At 41.1% G+C, this 21,312-nt stretch overlaps 2 protein-coding genes across 4 annotated transcripts in view; both read right to left on the reverse strand.

Moving 5' to 3' along the window:
- LOC102942858 (cell migration inducing hyaluronidase 1) overlaps positions 1-21,312 on the reverse strand; it is a 142,292-nt gene that overhangs the window by 104,272 nt on the left and 16,708 nt on the right. The window lies entirely within an intron of this gene.
- LOC102932459 (cell surface hyaluronidase) overlaps positions 1-21,312 on the reverse strand; it is a 74,598-nt gene that overhangs the window by 26,378 nt on the left and 26,908 nt on the right. For both annotated transcript variants that reach the window (XM_043523392.1, XM_037909976.2), the window contains 3 exons: positions 19,259-19,436; positions 12,816-13,031; positions 3,189-3,397 (listed from right to left, as the gene is read on the reverse strand). In XM_043523392.1, the coding sequence (XP_043379327.1) occupies positions 3,189-3,397; positions 12,816-13,031; positions 19,259-19,436 (603 nt within the window). The remainder of the gene's footprint in view (positions 1-3,188; positions 3,398-12,815; positions 13,032-19,258; positions 19,437-21,312) is intronic.

Here is a 21,312-nt window from a genome sequence, read left to right on the forward strand (position 1 = left end):
GCTGCAAGTGGCTCTTTACTGTGTTTCCTGCCACTCACTGTGTGATTTAATTATTAGCCAATCAGGATGCTTTTACTATGTTATTAACCAATTGTAGAATACCTGGTAAGTCATTTTGCTCTGAGTACATTCATTCATTCACACACACAAAATGAAACTATGAATCCACACTACTGTGGCTCTTTCGGGCAGTGTTGATCACTAATTTGGCTCCTGAACCACCAAGGTCTAAGTATCACTGTTTTAAACAGACGTTTGAATTAAATGTAAATTACCGCTGTTGGGATCTAATAGAACTTCTGGTGGCAATACAAGAATTCAGCATAACTATTAATCCAAATCCTGATACACATCCCCCTGTCAAATTCTTCATTTCCCCCCGACCTTCTTTTAGCCAACTCAAAATAGTTATTCCAGAAACACCAGTGCTGCCTAGCTGAAATATCGGTATCCCTGATATAGCTATCCACTGCTCTAGCAATGCCAGGTAAAAATAATTTAATGATTTAATAAAGCTGCACTGCAATTATTACTCCCAAGACACTGCTATTAAGCTTATCATTCATTCTTCTTGGTTTTGCTCAATATGCAGTTTGTACATTCTTCACTACGTCAAGAGTGTTCATTTTCTGATTGATTATTCACAGTGCTGTGTGTTTTTTAAACACACAAAACAGGAAGACCTGTTAAGGCAGGTAAAAACTTCCCAAGGGGTCTAACTTGGATTGTCTCTATCTTGGTAATTTGTTATTTCTTCCATTTCCAAAAATAAGAATGCTGTGCTGAAGTAACGGTCACTTTGGAAATGCTTAAGAGACAGTGTTTTTAATCAAAATCCTCTTTTCCCCTCAGTTACTTTGCCCTTCCATGAGAGCCTCTTTTCTCAGTGCTTCCCCTGTGCAGCCTAAACTCTTCATCATTCCCATTACATCATTTGAGTTCTTGCCCTACTTAGAGGGTCTAATCTACTCAGAACAAACAGGGACTTGCTGCACTTGTTTCTTTCTAGACTCTTGCTAGTAAGAAGTTTTATATGAAGCAAAATTGTGGTTTTCTTTCTATGTATTTCTTCAAACCAGACAGCTTTCCCCCATTCAAATGATTTGATTGTGGTTTTCTTGTTGTCTTTTGTGAAACCAACCACACTGTAGGGTTTTGATTATGTGATGCATTTATGTTCTGCCAGAATAAAGGCCCAGATCTCTGGCTGGGTTTTGTCAGAGACCCAGGGGCTGCTTATAAATTTGAATCTGTTTTAATACTGTGGGCCAGAGCCTCAGCTGGAGTAAAAACTGGCATGGCTTCCCTAGAGTCACAAGTTATACCAGCGGAGGATTTAGCTCTATAACTGCAAGGAAAATTACTTTTAAAATAGGAAAATAAATGACAGAACTAGGGCTTGTGTCCACAGATGACAAACTGACTTTTCTTCTCTGTGAAAGTACAAGACCTTGAAAACTCTTAGACATATTAATAGCTCCTCCATGGCAAGAGAGTGTGCAAGGTGTGACATGCATACACCCCGCCCCCCCCCCCCCCGAGACCTATACCTTCACCTTCTCAGCACAGTCATGGGGGGAGGTTGCTGGGATTACGATGGAGCAGTTTATGCTGGGATACATGATCTCTATGAGCAGCATCTCCATGCTGGAGATTGGGAACGTCCTTCTCTGGCAGCAGCAGTGAGCCATTTGGACAAAGCTACCAGCAGGTATTCAAAATGGATGTTGTTTGGGCAAAGGATAAACACCTCTGCTGTGCAAGCATTGCCCACCAAAAAAAAAAAAAAAATCTCACCCGTACCCAGGAGTCCCAAGGAACCAAAGCAGAGGCATCAAACAGATCTGCTTCAGAATGTCTGTCTGGTGGAATACCCACTGTACAGCGTCATATACTCTTCCAGTGCTATCCACTGCATCAGGAATAAAAAGAAGATATAATCCTCCCCCTCGTACAATTCCATGGACATCAGTGGGGTTTCACATGTGTAACGAAGGGCAGAATTTGACCCACAAAATTTTCAGCACAAAAATTAAAGGAAACTAAACACCATTCAAAACGGAGCCAAAAATGCTACCTTCAGCTAAAACTTTGCAATTTAACTGTCTTGGAAGAGCTGAGTTAGATATTCTCTATGGGCTCGATTTGCATAGGTATTTAGGCACCCCCTAAAGATGCAAAGACTGCTAACCTGCTTATGGACTTTTGAAAATCCCACTACATGCCTACCTGCATCTTTGGCACCTAAATACTTTGTGACTCTTGCCCTATGTGATTAGGCAACATGTAATAATGAAAGGGTTTGTTTGCACAACTCTGCTCTTATCATCGTAACAGGACTCAAGAAGTCATGTGTGCTAAAGAACCTGTGTGTCAACTATAGGGTTTTCTATGTTGCTTATCACTATAGTACCTAAGTATCTATTTTGACAATGTAAATAATGGGTATGCCTCACATATTGTGAGGCTCTCTCTCCTCTCAGTTACACCAGTGCCAATCAGGTGTAACTGCACTGAAGTGGATGGAAGCATACCAATGTAAAATCCGTGTACATGTGATAAGAATCAGTCCCTTTACCCAATAGTCAAAACAGGAAAGATCTATTAAAAAAAAAAAAAAGGAACAACCTGCAGGGGAAAAATAAGTCTAAAGTGCATATGTCCCAGTTTTATATAGAGGAGGTGCAAGAAAACATGGAAACTGGAACAGAATAGAGTTTTATCAGTTTTGAAATATTTCAGCAGACTCCTGGTATTTTTAAACTTGATACAAATAAAGAATGAAATTGCAGTGTTTAGGAAAGAGAAAATGAGACTCTCCATTCAAATACATTTCTACACTTTATATTTATGGGAAACAAATTGGGTGTGCAGCAACTAGAGTGAATAAATGAGAGAGCACATGAGGGCTCCTTTGGATCCGATTTCAGTGACAGCAGGCCTGTTGTAAACTGGATTTTATTTCAGAACTTACTGGAAGGAGAAAAGTCTCTGCACATCAGAAAGGCTGCAGTAAAGTGAACACAGAGGCGTTTGTTTGTAATTGTGTCCGTCATAAACAACTTACTGCAGCTTTCTCAGAAGTTGCTGATATTGTGCCAAAAGAAAATCAGCAGGACCCTGGAAAAGCACCATAGTAATACTCATGTCAGAGACAGAACACTCTCAAAAGAAATCTTGGGTGGTACCTGTTGAAGTTGATTGGGTACAGAATGACATCCTCAGGTGCTCTCCCATCCCAGTGAATGGTATAGGCCTGCTCCAGCATGACTACAGGTTGGTACTGTTGATATGGTACTCCTCTATTCACTCCCTGCAGCCTCAGGGGATGAGAGTGATATGTCGCTCTGGCAATTGATAAGGTCAGATTCTCCGGACGTCTGGCCTGAATATAAAGCTGGGGGTGAAAAAAACAAACATACATTCATTAAGCCATCCGGGTCTCACCTTAACATGTGTGTTTGATCATCATTTCCTTTAAATGGCTTTTCTGAACGTTCCATCAGCACATTCTGCAAGCCACCGAAGCATTTCTGACTCAAATAATGCAGTACATCAAAACCAGATTTTGTAGCTGTCTGCATGTCATTTCATGGTGTACAAAAGGACCAGAGCACCAATGTTTACAACTCAAACTCTAAGCGAAAAGGGGTGATTCAGAAAATATTACTAGGTGCTTATTTCCTTATAAATGCAAAACAATTACATTTTAAATGAAGGGCCACAGGCCTGATCCAAAGCCCACTGAGGTCTTTGGAAGTCTTTCATTGACTTCAATGAACTTTGGATCAGACCCATAATCTGCTGTGGAATCCACATCTCTATTCCACTCTTTCCACATTCCAAATCGTGTGTTAATCCACAGCACTATTCTTCTGCATTGAGCCTAACAGGTGTGCCCCTCCCTCACAGGGATCAGGATGTGGATTGCCTCAGCACACTCCTAAGAATGACACCTTAGAGACTAACAAATTTATTTGAGCCTAAGCTTTCATGAGCTACAGCTCACTTCATCGGCTCACGAAAGCTTAGGCTCAAATAAATTTGTTAGTCTCTAAGATGCCACAAGTCCTCCTTTTCTTTTTGCAAATACAGACTAACACGGCTGCTACTCTGAAACAACTCCTAAGAATGAATTTTTGCCCTGACACTAGCTTCAAGTGAAGGGCAATTTTTGTTGAAAAGCTATTTCAGCCTTTAGGTGGAACTCCTAATGTACAGCAGCCTTCCCATATCGGGAATACCAAGGCAGTAGCTGGATAGATGTATATTCAGATCTGCTAATGTAATGTTAGCACTTTAAAACATTGTGTAGTGCAGCCACACTCCCTGGAAGATTTAAAATAAATTGGGAGCAGCTTAGGACACATACAATCTTGCTTCACTATCTCATATACCAGTCAAAAGGAAAGTGCACCCATCTTCAGCTGACGAGCACTTTAAAATGTTAAATAAAAAAAGCACACCTGAATACGCTTCTGTTTCTCCAAGAAAATTCATTTAGTACTACCTTTTCTAAAACAAAGATTTCACACTTTTAAGAAGAGCAAAATGGAGGCAGTCTTCTGTCAATAGCTTTTACTATCACTGGGGAGAATGTGAGGGGGCCAACAAAGACTAGTAGACAGAGCACTGGACTGGGAGTCAGAGACCCGGATACTGATCAAAGCTCTGCCATTAACCAACTGTGAGATCCGAGGTTCTTCACCTTTCTGTGCCTCTTCTTTTCCCCTCTGATCTGTTGTCTGCTTTGTCTATTTAGACTGTAAGCTCTTCAAGGAAGGCAGGGACTGTCTCTTACTAGGAATACGTACAACATCAAGCACATCAGGGTCCTTATCTTATCTCTAGGTCCTAACATCATAATAATAATAATAATAATAACAACAACAACAACAACAACAATTCTTCAACAGAGAATCTAGTGTATTTAAAAGGAGTTGCTCCATGGACATGACACAGGCTACGTGAAGAACCATAGCCAAGAAACTGGCTGTGGCCTGCACCTCACTTTTCTGTCTGGCATAACGTACAGCTCAATATGTTGCAACCAGTTGCTGCTTCCTTCTTGGAATCTAACTTCTTGGTGACAACAAAACTGATTTGACAAGAGACAGTGGTGGGGTGTCCAGCACAGGGGTTATGTAACCTCTGGTCTGCTTTGTGGCATGATATTTTTGGAAGTGTCTCAGCTTGAGATTTCATGCCTGGGTGTCTATAGATAGACTGAGCTCCACAACAAAAAAAAAGTGGCCTGATTTTCACTTGCAGGTCCTCTTGACTTCAATGAAGCTGAGGTTACCCAGTGCCCCCGAAAATAAGACCACATTTGGTTAAGTGTATAACTATGGGTTTAGCAGCCTCACTGTAGGCACCTAAGTTTGAAAAAATTGGCCTAAAGTCACAAGAGATCATTCAAAAAAAATTGATCCATAATTTTTAGACATTTGTCAAATCCTGCTCTCACTTACATTGACTTGGATAGGATTGCTCCAGAGTAATAGTAATTACATCCCTGGTCCTGGCGGTACATGACGTACCACTGGGGGCCGAGCACCTTTTAGGATCAGACCAAATATTAGAATTGACTCGTTCTCCCTCCCCCTCACTGTTGAAACCATAAATCGTATCAATTAGTAAAATAATTTCCCAAGTGAAGCACATTTGCTCACTCCTCAACGGCTCAAGGAAAAAAGAATTGTTTTTAAATTCAAATGAAAGACTTCTTTTTAATTTATGAAACCAAAGAAAATCCACTTTCCCTTTACATACAAGACCCAGATCAGGAGGTCAAAACAGTATTGATCACAGTCACTGCCACCAGATTGAAATTCTGTAGAACCCACACCACAGGAAGTCAGATTAGATTATCATAATGGGCCCTTCTAGCCTTAGAGTCTTTGAATTTGTGTATTATTTTTGAACTGAATGGTGTTTTTCTGAAAAGGAATGTTGGAATCATGTCTGACGCTGCAAAATAATACTAGTCTAGACCTCTTTCTGCATGAAAGTCAGTAGTATTCATCATGTCATTATAATCTTTATATTCCATGCTCTTTCCCCCTATCAAATACATGTCTCAGGCAATCAGGTAATATTTAGGTAGTAGCTGAAGTGCACATATTAGAAAAATCAAAAACTAAGGTAACAAAATAAGCCTTCCAAACAATGAAATACATTCAAGGATAGGCAGAAAATCCTTACATTCCAGGATGGAAAAGAAAAGCATCCTAAATTCTTTAACTGCTGAAAAGAAGTGGTCAAGGGTTGTGAACTAGGCTGTCCACTGCACTTACTGTTAATGGGTTCAAGAAAGTTTACAATATGTTCCAAAATATGTTCTTTATCATCTTGTGTCAGATAAGTTATCTGGCAGTAAAATTTTCTTAAATGTCTTGGGACAAAGTTATAGGCTTAACTAAAAGTATAATAATTACAGTTGCTTTATAAACACTGTATCATTCTCAAATAAAAATGCAAGCCTTGTGGTTAGCTACAAATATTTGTAAACTTACTTCATTTCCCATTCCAGCCAACACATGCAGGATTTCCAGAATTGTAATCAATTAACTTTTTAGCTACACAGGACAGAGTTTATATATGCTGGATACTTTGAAACTTGCCTGTTCATTTTTATTATTCAATTATCAAACGCTGAAAGTCCTCATCCAGCAATGAAATCCACGCAGACCGACCCTGGCACTAATGTGCAGTCCCACTGATGCCAAGGGGATTCAACACAGGTGTAGGGGACAGCCCATGGGGAGTTTATTGCAGCACAGGAGTTAAAGTCTCAGACTCACAGTCGAGTCCTCTTTTTATCCACAAGACTGAATAAGAAGCCTCAAGGTAAGTTTCCCCATGCCACCCTGTCTGTGGACTTCATCCCTGACCTGGAGGGATAGATCACACCTCGGGAAAAGACGGGAGCTAAGGCTATGTCTACACTAGCACTTTTGTTGGTCAAGGGTGTGAAAGCCCCCCCCCCCCCCCCGACTGAAATAAGTTTCACTAACAAAAGTGCTGGTGTAGACAGTACTATGTCAGTGGGAGAAGCTCTCCTGCCAACACAGCTACTGCCGTTTGTGGAGGTGGTTTAATTATGCCAATGGGAGAGCTCTCTCCCGTCAGCATAGAGTGACTAGATGGAAGACCTTACAGCGGTACAGCTGTGCTACCCAAAGGTCTGTAATGTAGACGTAACCTAAGTCTCTGCCTATTCAATCCCTGACATTGCCGAGTCTGACATCCAGGATGCTGATGAGCACTAGTTCCAGTGGTGATTTCATGATTTGGAAGCCTGTTCTCTGTGGACTGATCTTAGTCCATTTTATATAGCCCCAAAATAGCCAACAACAACTACTGCTACTTTTGGTTACTACTGAGCTGGCTGAAGTCAAAAGTCTACACAGCAACTAGACAGCCACTGCTGGGCCATGCCAGCTGACTCACGCTGCTGGAGGGGGGCTGTTTCCTTGCTGTGTAGGCTTCTGGGCTCAGGTTGGAGCTCAAGCCCTGGAACCCCGCCGCACCTCAAAAGGTTCTAGAGCCCAGGTTCCAGCTTGAGCCCGGAAGCCTACACAGCAAGGAAACAGCCCCACAGCCTGAGCTCTGTGAGGCGGAGTCAGCCGACACGGGCCAGCCCTGGGTTCTTCTTTGCCATGTAGACATACCTGTAGACTGCATATCATTACCCAATGCAGCCAGTCTCCTGAAAACTTGACATAGACACAGATATCTGCCTACTCTTCTTACAGTGTCATGACAGAGTCCCTTTCCTTTTTTTCAGTTCTTTATTCCAGGATATCTTTACTCTCAACTCTTGAAACTGAAAAAAAAAAAAAAAAAAATTTCCATACATTTCTGGAGCAAGAACTTTGGTATATGTGAACTAATCATCTCTCTCCAAGGAGGAAGAAGAGACATAGCAAGAAAACTTTGTTCTAGAATAATAGAAACTCAGCTTCCCTTTGCTCCAGCATATATGTTTACAGCTAACAAAACAAAAACAAACAAAAAAATCCAGCAGCAGGAAGTGAAGTGGGCAAAATATTTTAAAATGTGAGGAGTGATGAGAGCCTGATCTAGCAAAAGGGGAAGAGGCAGCTATTTTGTAAGAAGAATCTTAAAGAGAATCTTAAAATGACTCATTTAGCTGTGACTAACAGTCTAATCCAGAAGGATTTAGTCCCATCTCAATATACATTGAGAGATTACTTAGTAGATTGTGAAATTATTGAGAAATTCTCTTCACAACTCACATTATTTATTATCCATCTGGGTAAAGAGTGTGAAGATAAGCAACATACAAGGTGTATACACACACACACACACACACTAAATTATTGACTTCTGGACTGAGGCAAGATCTGTTCCCTTTCTAATGATCTAATTCAGCCACTGTTTTTATTCCTGGTATAGTGCTGACTGATGCTCAAACCCATCAGACCTCAATCCAAAGTTCAAAATTAAGGGCAAAACCTTGGGTCAGATCTAAGGTGCAGTTTTTCTTCAGACCCCATACACACCAGCTTCCCAGGCTCATGCAACTTCCAAATGAAGGGCTATTTCCCTTGACAAGAATTTTAGTCTACGGAGTTATACACTTGCAATGGCCAGTGATACTGAAGACCTCAATATTCCTTTGGAAGATCTCTTTTTAGTTCCATAAAACATGCTGGGACAGATTCTGATACCTATTACACCAGCATGACTCCAGAGGCGCTTCGTTGAAGTCAGCAGAGTTATTCTGCATTTACACTGGTGTGTAACTGAGATCAGAATGGGATCCCTTAATTGAACCTTAAGACACAAACTAGCTTAGAAAGAGCTCATTGACTTTTCATTCTAAGGACTCAACCCTGGGCGGTTTTAAGCCTCCTCAAATCCCAATGATTCATATTGAGCCCTAATGGATTCTACAGACTTCTCTATCTCCTCAAAAAGCAACCTTTCCTAGCATGGTTTAGAAAAATTCTGAGAGCAGCTACCTGCAATATTTCTTGGCTGCTTTATAGTGTATGCATTCAGGAATGATGATGGAAATATCAAAGTCATAACTGGATAACTAGGTTTTGAATAGGTCAGCAGATGACAGTGGAAATATATATATATAACTAATCAGAGGATGCAATAGCAAATATCCACTCTAGAATTGTGTTTGACAAAATAAAAGCATTAAGAGAGATGGAACGACTTCCTGCCTCTATTAGATGAGTACCCCAACAGAATGAAGAAAAATGGACCAAGTGGGGTGAATTTGTTAAAAATAAATAATTGCTCTAAATGTTTATAACAGGACATCTATTTTAGTGTAACCCATAAATTATACTGCCTCAACTCTGCTGCATTCCCCTATCTTTTAGTGCTTACATCAGAAAATAGCTTATTCTGCCAAATTAGTAGTTTAAAAAAAAAGTTTCCCAGCTTCTTCTGATTAACTCCTCAGGTGCTGCTTGGAAGGCACGTGAGAAGAGAATAAAAACCTGGATTAAACTGCTCAGCTGAAGTCAGCGTGGCACTGGGCAGGCACAACGTCTAACAATTTTAAAGCGCTCAAGTCACTCTTGGATCAACAGAATTTGAGTGTGTACTAGAGACTCTGTAGGAAACTCAGAGTTGCCAACACTCATGATTTTATTGAGAGTCTTGTTAGGTTTGGTAGTTTTCTTAAACCCCTAGCTCATGGAATCATATTATCGGAGAAGCTTAGTTTTCATTAAAAACAGAAAGGAGGTTTCCAGCAGAGTAAAGCATGAAAACATTGACTCCGAAAGGCTCAAAACTTAGAAAGCAAATAAAAGACTCCAGCATTTTTTTTAATCTCATGATTTTTGAGCATGTGAAGTTGGCAATATTGGAAATGAAAGTGCTGGTGCTCCTCAGGGACCCCTGCTGGCAGCCCTCTCCAGGCAGCAATCTGAAACCAGGCCAAGGAAGGGGTTGTGATGCTGGCTGCTTACAGGTGGGAGTAAGGGAATCTAGGAACAAAGACAGCTCTGGAATTCACACAGTGATGCATCAGGTAGGCTAGAGAAAAGCAACATGAGGGGAGAGAATCAGACCAGAGAACTCTCAGGAATGAAAAGCTTCCAGGTTGTCCTCAAAATCGGCTGAGTTAGAAATACTGCAGAAGGAATGGACTTTTCTATAGTATTTCCACTTCGGGTGCTCATCAAAGCCAAGGGGGGAAAAGCCAAACAAAAAAGCAGTGAACTGAACTATCAAAACTTTCTCAAAAAAATATTTGGCTTAAGCTCTGAAGGAAGGGTTTGGTTCATATTTCATATGACCTAGCTTGCCCGTCCCTAAGCTAAATACCTTCATCTCAGTTCAGCTTTGACTGAAATGGCACTTTCACCTGCTTATGCCATGGATGAATAGGATGTCTTGTCTTTGAGAGCTACGTGGGAGGGGAAAGAAAAGCACATTTTGTAATGGCGTTTCTAAGATTAAAGTAAACCAAAGGCTTCCTCATCTTTCTCCATGATTGGGTTCATTCTTTTACTCTTTTGCACTGAAATATATAGTGCCAGATTTAGCACACACAAATCATCAGAGCCAGCAACTCTGGTGTTGCAGTAAAGTATTCAAATGACTATTCTGCAAATTAAATCAGTTCCTATTATGTAGAACCAATGATCTTCGCTGCTTTCAATTTCAGATTCATATCGATTTCCCCACCTAAGGGCTCATAAAGTGAAGCTTTTAGTATGTACTTTATTCACCCAACTGGATGCTGATTGGGTGAAAGGAGCTGGTAAAGGGACAGATCCCAGGGAAGTGAATGTTTATTCTTGCCTGAATTCAGCCAAGGAAAGTTTCTATGGTGGAAAAACCACCTCACCCTGAGTGCCATAATGGGAAGAAAAGTCCTCCTTTTCTTTTTGCGAATACAGACTAACACGGCTGCTACTCTGAAACCTGTCATAATGGGAAGAGTATAAATAGAAATAAAAATTATAGATTCCAACTTGTTTATCATTCTGAATTTAACCCTTGAGTCACCAGAGATGGGGATGCCACTCACACACACACACAGAGTAAATCTGATTTATGGGGTTAATACATATGAGCCCAATCCTATTTCCACTGCAGTCAGCAACAAAAACTCTCACTGGACTTCAATGGGGCAAGATCAGGCTTATCCTTTGAAATGGCTGTGCTCTCCACTGACAAAACAAACCTGATTAATCAGTGCTGTATGGGGGCACCTCTAACACTGCACAGTCTTGAATAACTTCGGCAGGATTTTGTTCTGGGCTATACTGTACTTTGGCTGTCATCGTGATGACTAATGAATGCATGAGGAGACGTGCATGTGCAGTATTCTCCATCAGACGTACAAGAATCTTCTTAAAGAAACATGTGTCCTCACAGTACATACTGTGGACTGTAAGACCTTATTCCCACCTCCCAGATATACTTTCCTGTCTTTTATATCCATCAGTTTATTTTGGGAGAGGGGAACACTAGGGGAGGCAGTCTTGATCACATTTTTTGATAATTCAAAATGAAGATATTCTGTCTGAAGAACAGGTCACTTTAATGAATGGCTCAGGCATTTTCAGTATAACTCTTCTTGCGTATGGCATGTCTCTTTTGCACTGTGCCACTGCAGAAATGAAGTGCCCACCTCCCCATAAGTGGAGAGGAGAATATTACAGCTCCTTTCGAGAGCCACATCTCATCTTACGGGCTCAGATACCAGCTGTATAAACACAACCCACACCATGCCAGGTACATCTGCTGCCTCATGGTTCCGTTTCTCATGTGATTGCAGAGCATCTAATAGTTGCCATGTAAATAATAAATATGACAACATTTGGGGTGACTAATGTGTTTAGTCAAAAGGGCCCTAGGAACGCAAGAAACTAGTGATTTCCCCTCATAACCCATACATTTGTATTCACTGAAATGGCAATATAAAGCAAATTGTATTCTCTCATTTTCTCTTTAGGTCAAATATGATTAACACTACTACTTAGCACAAAGACAGGCCTTCTTGTTTTCAGGGCTCTTTACAAATACTAACTAAATGAGCGTTTTAATCTTCCTGTTATAGAAGCAAATAAGTACTACTAAGCCTCTGTTTATAGATAGGGAAATTGAAGTCAAGGGCCTAATTCTGGAGCCCCATTCACAAGGAGCAAGGGCTCCAGGATTGGGCACCATGTGACACTAAGTGATTAAGTCAAGGCCTCTTAGACAGCTGGCTTCCAGTCCAAACCTGGCTTCCATCCTGGCTTCCAGTCCAAACCTAAACAAGTTTTTTACATTATTAATGCCATGCTTTCCCTTAGTACCCTAGCTGGGTGTCACAGGACATACCAGGGTGTATATGCTCAGCATGAGGGCCCGGGCAAGATTTTCTACTAACTTTAAAGCAGGTTATATACTTTGCTGTATGGCTGTAAAAATATTCTCTAGAGGCGACGGAGGGGCATGGAGAGATGGATAGAGAGTCTGCTTTCTTTTTCCCCAGATATTAAACAAAGCCCTGGTCTACATTACAGAATTACTACTGTATAACCAACATCACTCAGGGGTGTGAACAATCCACAGCCCTGAGTGACGTACTTATGCCAACCTAAGAGCTGGTGTAGATAGCGGGAGAGCTAATCTCCCGCTGACATAGCTACCTCCTCTCGCTACCTAAACCAGATCCACGGTACTAATGCTTGCAGCAAGACTGATCGGAAATATTGCACTGGGGACGGTAAAATGCTTCATTTCCATTAGTGCCCTGATTCAGACCATTAGTAAAAACACCCTCTCCCAACCGCTCCAGATCCATTACAATCTCCCAGTGTTACCTGTGCATATTTCCCTCGGCATATCATTCCATTCCACCGTGGGACAGTAAGACATCCTGGATGACGAAGCAGGTAGTTGTCTGCCCTCCCTATGAAGGTGTCTGGATATCCCGTCACTGAACCATCCAGGTCATGGAAAATGGAAACTTTGTCACCATCATTATCGTTGTCTCCAAACCACTGGCCTGATCTGCCAAAAAACACCCTGAGTCCTACCTATAAGAGAGAGAGCCAAAAAAAAAGTTACTGGTGTAGCCATAACTGATTATTGGGGATAGATGGGACGTACGTTAATATAGCTCAGTCAGGAACACTTTTAAACGAGAAAGTCCTATGGGTTCAAAATCACCACACCAAGACTTAAGCTACTGATGCATCCTGGATTTAGAAACAATTTTGTCAGTATAAAGTTTATTTACTGGGATTTTTGTCTTCCCTTGTTTCTTAATGCTGAGGGATGTTTTCATGAAAACAGGATCTTTGGTTCTTAGATGTTCATCTGCTCCTGCTGCTTACTCCTTGAAGTAATAAACAGAAGAATGTGACTGTAAGGGGATAAAGCGGCACTGGAAGCCTATGAAATGATTAAAGGAACAACCATCCTTTACATGGAAATGTCAGGAAAGTACATTTTAAAAATGTTCCCACTTAATCTCATAAAACTGTGTGAAATAGCAGCTCTTTTCAAAATTCCCTTTTGTAGATATTCCAATATATTATTTGGACACGTCTTTTTGGAAAGCAGACAAAACAAAACAGAAGTTAAAACCTCAATTGCGCTCCCTATGCGTAACCCCAGTTTTTGAAATGGCTAAACATCAAAGCAAGAGCATAAGGCCGGTTATAAAAATACAACAAAGCAGGGAACCTGCGGACGTTAAGCAAAAAGGTGTTGACTATTTTCGTGTCTGTAGAAAAAGCAAATTAATAGGTCACAAGGTGACAGTGAAGGTAAGTGTTTTAGGTCAGGTATTTTTTGCTGAATCCCTGAGCAATAATGTGCGCTACACAAGACAATAGTGGCTTGATCATGCAGACCCAAGGAAGTAATCTTACTTCCATTAGTCCCATTGACTTTAATGGGACTACTCACATGAGTAAGAAATAATTACTCATTGAGCTAGGGTTTGCAGGTAAGGCAGCAAATCTACTATGGTCTTTGAAAGCTCAATTTTATAATGCCCACTGGATAAGAGCTTGCCAATATCCTTACTCACATGAGAAGTCCTATTGTTTAAATGGGACTACTCAAAGGGGTAACAACTACTTGTATGAGTAAAGATTGCAGGAATGGGCCCTTAAACTATGTTTTATTTAGTCTAGGTTTTTCCTATTACTTTACAATCAAATCAGATCCTATAACCACTTTTCTTTCCTTCTCCTAGTCTAACTCCTAGCCTCTTACTGAATCAGTCCTTTAAAAAAACCCACCACCAACCAATCAAAACATACTGAATTTTAATCTTTGTTTTTGAGCAGTTTCAACTTTTTTCTTGTTTCCCCGCTGGAAACCTCTGCCAAAGGAGCTATTTGGCAAATAAGAAGGATCCCGATGGGTACTTTTTTTGTAATATCTAAAAGAGGCAACATCAGGATAATGTTTACATTTTACTACAGTTCAAAGCTCTACTATAAATACCTTGCACCAGTGCATTCCTGGGTTTAAATATGGACATTCCAATGGTAAGAGAAAAGAGGCCTCAAAACAAAGTACAGTGTGTACAGCTTCCATTTAATTAGCACACTAAGTTTTTCCAGACACAACACAGAAGGTTTTATTGTTTAAACCCTAATCTTTCTCCTACATTCTCCTGTAAACTTTGAGAATGAGAAATAAAATGAGGACTTGTGGCACCTTAGAGACTAACCAATTTATTTAGTCTCTAAGGTGTCAAAAGTCCTCCTTTTCTTTTTGCGAATACAGACTAACACGGCTGTTACTCTGAAACCAGAAATAAAATGGCTATTCTAAAAATTCAAATTAAAGGTTACACTAAAGTTGACAAAAGAATCACTGCTAAACTTGTAAACTGGGAAATGGTCAGTTTTAATTTATGACCCAACACTGGGAAATACCTTCTTTTGTACTGTAAAAAGATGTAGACACAGAAAGGCATCAGCTTCCAGATATAAAGTTTTGGGAACAGGGATAAAGAGCACAAGACTGATTTATCTCTAGCTGTCATGACTCTTACGGACTTTAGTGGGAACTCTGTCTAAGTGAAGACTATAGAAGTTGGATATCATTTTGAAGATCTTCACATACATATTTACTATTTAGAGTGATAATACATGGTGGGTGATAGGTATAAAGATCTCTTTACTCAAGGGTTTGGAATATTAGAATAGCAACTATAGGGAGATGGATTAGTAGGCGGAGGATGCAGTCACAGATATGTGACAAATTTAATCATCAAATGCCTCTCCAATTTATCACATGGATATCACCTCCACATATACAGTACACACACACACACACACACACACACACACACACGAATGAATGAATGAACATGCACCTACACACCCTGATAGAAAAGCCCTATAGGCTTCAACAGAAAATTGTATCTTTTCTATAGATTTTTGTCAAATTAACCAATGGAATTGAAAAGGAATTGCATCTTTTCAACAGAATTCTATGGGATGGTGCAAAACACCTAGAAATAATATCCCTGTCTACTACGATCATCATCATCGTTGTCATAATCATTAATATTTTTACAGAAATGGGGTGCCAGGGTACTAGGGAAATTTGTCAACCAGTGTGGACCTACCCCTGTTTTACAGTCACAACTCCCAACTCTCATTTTGAAGCAGAGATTAAAGGTCCTGATTCTGCAAACTGATCAGTGCAGGCAGACCCTGATACCCATGCAGAGCCCCCCTGAATTTACTGTAGCTTTAGAGGGTGGGGGTCCACCTGCATGGAGCAGCTTGCAGGACCGGGACCCAAATCAGGTAAGAAGGAACAATCTCTCTCGTATTATAGAAAAATGTGGCTGACAACGTAAGGGATCAGTTTCTATGGGGTCTGATCCAAAGCCCATTGAACTCGGTGGAGTTGAGGGCTCAGTTCTGCTTCCTTTGGAGTCAACATAAAGATCCCACTGAAGTAAAGAGGCAACACATTTATCTTCCTGGTTTTTGTCTGGTTTTTTTGGATCTGGATTTGTCTGGTTGGATCCACCCTACCAGAATTGCAATTTTTAAAGTGCATGAAAACTTCTGTTTTGCCTGGCACTCAGGAAACACCATGGTAAGACGGAATAGTCTAAATATAAAGGCAACTGCTTATATTACGAAGTGCTCCCCTCTTATCCACATGGCTACATGAATCCTGTCAGCGTAAACTCCCTTTCAGCAATTGTGCGCGATAATGGGGAGTCATTAGGCTGGATCCAGGCCCCTCCTCCAAATATGACTCATCTGTGCACTTCCAGCAATGCAAAGAGATATAAAGCTGCCCTGAACAGGGAGCTGGGGATTCGCCTAGCATGGGCAAATCCATAAATGGTAAAGAGCTGACACAGCCTGCTGTAAAGGGGCCCAGCTCCATCTCTAAACTCCAGCTATTCCTGGGAGCTGGAAAAACCACCACAGGAGCCATTAACAGTCAAAATTAGAACATGCTCAGGGGACTGAACCAGTCCTGGGCTACCGAACGATCATTTGAGCTCAAATGGTGACATACCACTATCTGTCTCCCCCAGGAGCTGGCACAGCTCAGACAGACCCAAAGTCTGGGGCTGACATTTTTATTATTAATTAAAAATTTTTCCCCCATTTATGAATAGTCCAATGTAAAGCTTTCCTAGGAAACTATGCACAAACTCTGCGTATGACCTAAAGATGATATTTCCTCCTACCAGTGTAGATTCTAGCTATGGGACATGGAGGGTATGTCTACACTGCAGCTGGGAGCAAATGTCCCAGCTGGGGAGTCACTTGCACTAGCAGGACCCAAGCTAGTGTGCTAAAGACAGCAGCATGGATGTTCCAACTTGGGCTGGTACTCAGCCTCTCAGGCTGGAGTGCCCAGGTTGAAACATCCACATGGATATTTTTAGTGCACTAGTTCAAGTCCCACTAAAGCAAGTCTGTCTACTTGGGCAGGGAGGCTTGGTCCCAGCTGCAGTATAGATATGTCCACACAAACTAGGATGACCAGACAGCAAGTGTGAAAAATCGGGACAAGGGGTGTGGGGTAATAGGAAAAAGACCATAAAATTGGGACATCTGGTCACCCTAACACAAACCCATGGCACTACATGACCATCTGAATCTTGTGTAGGCAGAGGACCAATGACTGTTTTGAAGACTGCATATAAAGTGTTATTAAAAGGCTTTGTTATTCATTTTATTATCTGTAAATGCACACATTTTCCTTCCCTCATATGCAAGCTTTGTGTTTTTCAACAGAAATGTAAATAAAATACTTTTGTAGAGTGTAATGTTTAGCTCTTCTGTTCCACTTAACAATTGTTTTTATATTGTAATTAAGCAAGACCTAACTAGTTTTATTATTTAGTCATCTAATCAGTTAGCTGATTAGCTTGAACAGTCAATATGATTATGCACCCAGCATGACTAATAGCTTTAATATCACTATGCAACCTGCATCTTCTGAAGTGACTGTAAAAATAAGCCATCCTTTAGGGAACTTTTCAAAATTAATAAAAAGAAGCCTAAATATGAAAATTAATAAACAGTTTAGGGGCGCTATCTTAATTATATGTTATCCAATAAAGCAATTGGCCACATAGCAATATGCAAGAAGCCCTTACAGTTTTACTTCAGGATCAGATGATCTGGATTCAATCTGGATAAAGCAGAATCAAAGTGAAAGGTGTTTTTATTGTTTACTGCTATGGCAGAGGTGGTTAACTTTTTCAATTTAATTTTATTTTTTTTAAGCAAAGAGTTGGCAAAATATTAGAATAGTAAAGAGACATTTGTTGGGAATGGATAAACAGGAAGTAATTACTTGGATAATGTAACCAAATGTTTTATAATAAACTTAGCATGTGTTATTTAAGCATGTTTGTCTTTAATTCAGATTGCAGCAGCATTTAATAACTCCTCTGAGAGGTTCTGCCTTGCAGACCTCAGATCTTAAAAGGTGCTGCTGTAATAAACTGTCTCCCAGACCTGAAAAGGTGCAGTGACATTAAACAGGCTCAGAGACCTCAAAAGGTGCTACAACTTTACACATCTGCATTTTCAAATTTTTCCACAGGTAATGATTCACTAACGTGCCTGCAAACACATGCATTTGGAGTTAAAAAAAAACCCATCTGACAGCCCTTCCTCAGGTTACATTCCCACTCTCCTCAGATCCACTGCAAGATCAGACCTGTGCATTTTATGTTTCCCTCTAAGCACACTCCTCATTCCATGCTCAATGTTGCATCCTCATTGTGGCTAGTTCTCCAGAGGGATGAAAAGAATGTACAACTAAATTATCCCTTACCCTCATTCTGGCTTCAGGTGTGACATACATGGGTAATAAATACAGCGATCTGATTTATTTAAATGCACAAGGATGAAGTGCACTATATTTTCACAAGAGCACCACAGAAGTGACTGTGCTAACACAACCTTTACATAAAATATGCTCCTGTCGTGCGGATAAGGCGTGATGGAGGAGAGGCAGAAAACCTGCCTGCTAAGCCAAAGAAAATGAGGTCTGTCAATATTAGAGCCGTGGAAACTTCCCTACAAACAAACCCAAACCGTGAGCTAAGGTTATAGAGGTTCATGAACCACACAGAGGGCCCGGGCCTTGTTACGGGCAGGCCTGGGCCTTGTTACGATCCCCGGAAGGAAGCCACCTGGAAGTCAGTAATTTTTCTTCATGGTTTCAGCCCAACCCAGGCAACTTGTAGTGATTTTGTGTGAGAGTTCGGTTCTGAGTTTTACGGGCTCAGATGAACCAAAAACCTCAAAAGCCAAACTCGAAGAGACGTGACTGCCACATGAATCCAAGAGAAAGGCTAGAACAGGTAAACCATTTTACAACTCCTGTCAGCACAAAAATATTGGAATTGATTCATCAGTCCTTCCTCTGGCTCAATCATCATTGTGATCCATAGAACTTTCAGTGAAGACCCCAGGATCAGGCCCAAGGTTCTCTCTATGTATCCAAGAATTGTACTACAACTTTCTGGCACTCATGCTTGTTGAAGTTTGATTTGTGTGGCTCCCAAACACTGGGCCAGATCCTCAACTAGAGTAAATCAGCATAGCTCCATTAAGGTGAATAGTGCTATGAATGACTTATATCAGCTGAGATCTGGGCCTCTATGTTAATGACCAATGTAGATTTTGCATCTCTGGTCACCCAGAAGTAAGACGTCTCTTGAGTAAACCTCTCAGCACTGTTAAAGACTTATGCAAGTCAGACAAGCTCAGCCAAAACCCGCACTCCTATTTTTCTCACTTACGTTTCTCTCCATCTTGATCTGGGACACGTTGTTCTGAGGGCTTATCTGCCAGGAATTCTTCATGAAGAAGCCAATGGCGCTTGAGTATCGGTCCGCAGTGGGAGTAAACTTTCTGAAAGTGCATTTCACCAGCCTAACAGGCCCGTCATAAATCTGGAAGCCACGGATAGGGAACGTCCTATGGAAGTTTCAAAATGAACAGAAATCCATTTTAGACATGTGGGCTAGATCAGTGCTTTCCTCCAAAAGCACAGAAAGACACTACATTTGTATCTAGCAGTTACACCCTCTTCATGTTCCCTAAATCAAGATCACGCTGCTCTAGGCCATGAGGTGCTGAACAGCCTCATCCCCTTGTAAGAGGCACCCAGCTCTCCCCAGCTAAGGCTCAGAAGAGGAGCAGTGGTTAAGTGAGTGATCACAGAAACAAAATCCCAGTCCAGAGCAGGATCTGGCCTCACCCCACCTTATGGCCCCTTACGGCCAGTCAGCAGGGGCAAAACACCTTCAACAGCTTCGGTCAGAGAAATCCCAGGGACTGTAGGGCCAGTGTAGTGTCTCCTTTGCTACTTCTCCAGCCCAGCCCAGCCATAGGCATAGCTGGGGGACTGTTATATCAGTCTGATCCCCTCTGTAATGGCCGCCACCAGCTGATTCAACTTAGAACAACTTGGATTTTCCTCTCCCCACAAGCTGCTTCAGGCATCACATGGTCATCCCCAAGAATATGGCCCATAACGTTTTATAATTGTAAGATTACATCTTCAGGGTTGGCCTGTGGAATATGGTCATGTTGCACGGGATGTCAAAAATCTAGAAGACGCCATTGGGGTCTCAAGTGAGTCTCGATCCCCCTTTTTTCCCCGTTTACAGTGCTGAATTCTGTGTTACCCAGGTGCTGTTTGATTAATGAATGGCCTACAGTACCTTCATAAAAGAGAACGAAGGGGGCCAGTAGATACATGTTTGCAGTTAATTTGTTCAGAAATTTAGGTAAAGCTGGATTGCTCAAGCATCAGAAACAGGACGCACACGTGTACCCTCTTATTGATTATGGACTCCACAGCTGCATGCAGTGTTGTATTATATACAGGGAGATGCAAGAGTGAGATTCTCTCTCTTTGAATTTGACTGTAAGTGTCTAAAGCACCTACAGCCTGGGATAACCCACTAAATTAAAACAAAAAAAATAGCACCCTAGCATATAGTGCAATGGGAAATCAGAGGTACATGTGGTGGCCATGTGGGAAACCCTAGTCCTTGATCCAGAGCTTACTGAAACCAATGGGCTTTGGGTCAGGCCTTTACAATGCCAGTGCCTGTGCTGTAGCTATTCAGCAGATGGGACTAAATACGCTTTAGGGTTAGAATTGTATTTTATTTAAAGATGAGACATTGTGTCCGGTAGCAATAGTCCTTCTTTCCAGCTTTGCAGTTCCTACCAGTAAACACAGGTTATTAAAAGGTGAACTCTGAAATGTAATGGAGCATTCCAAATAGTTGCCTGATAATAATAGTGGCTCTAATTATTCAGGGTGTTCTGCAGAGATTCAATTTCATAACAATAAGAGATTCCTGGCTATACAGGTCTAAGGGCTAATTGCATGCAAGGCATGTTATAACCAACCAGCAAATACTCCATCTATTGTTACTTGTTGCTTTTCTAAAACATTCCTTAATAGAGGTTTGTCATGAATGACAATTGTTTTGGAGTTTCTATTTGCTCAAGGCGTGAGAAATTGTAGAAATATATGGGAGGGGGGTGCACTGACTGTTGAAGAGGGGGCTGTTTGCCTGTAAAGGGAGCTAACTTACAGTCCTAGAAAGAGAAGTGAGATCCTGCGTGACTTTTCTTTTGCTTTCTTTGCCAAACTGGGTCATATGTTGTTCGGACAGAAAGAAAGTAAACATACACCCACTAGAAAAGGAAAATCAAGGAACTGGATACTATTTTTCTTTTGTTTGGGGACTTCAGTGGGAGCTTTGCCTGTGTGGAATGAAGAATCAGGTGCTGACTCAGGAAAGGGTATGTCTATACTGCAATTAAATGACTG

Source organism: Chelonia mydas, chromosome 10 (genome assembly GCF_015237465.2).
Source record: "Chelonia mydas isolate rCheMyd1 chromosome 10, rCheMyd1.pri.v2, whole genome shotgun sequence".
Lineage (NCBI taxonomy): Eukaryota > Metazoa > Chordata > Testudines > Cheloniidae > Chelonia > Chelonia mydas.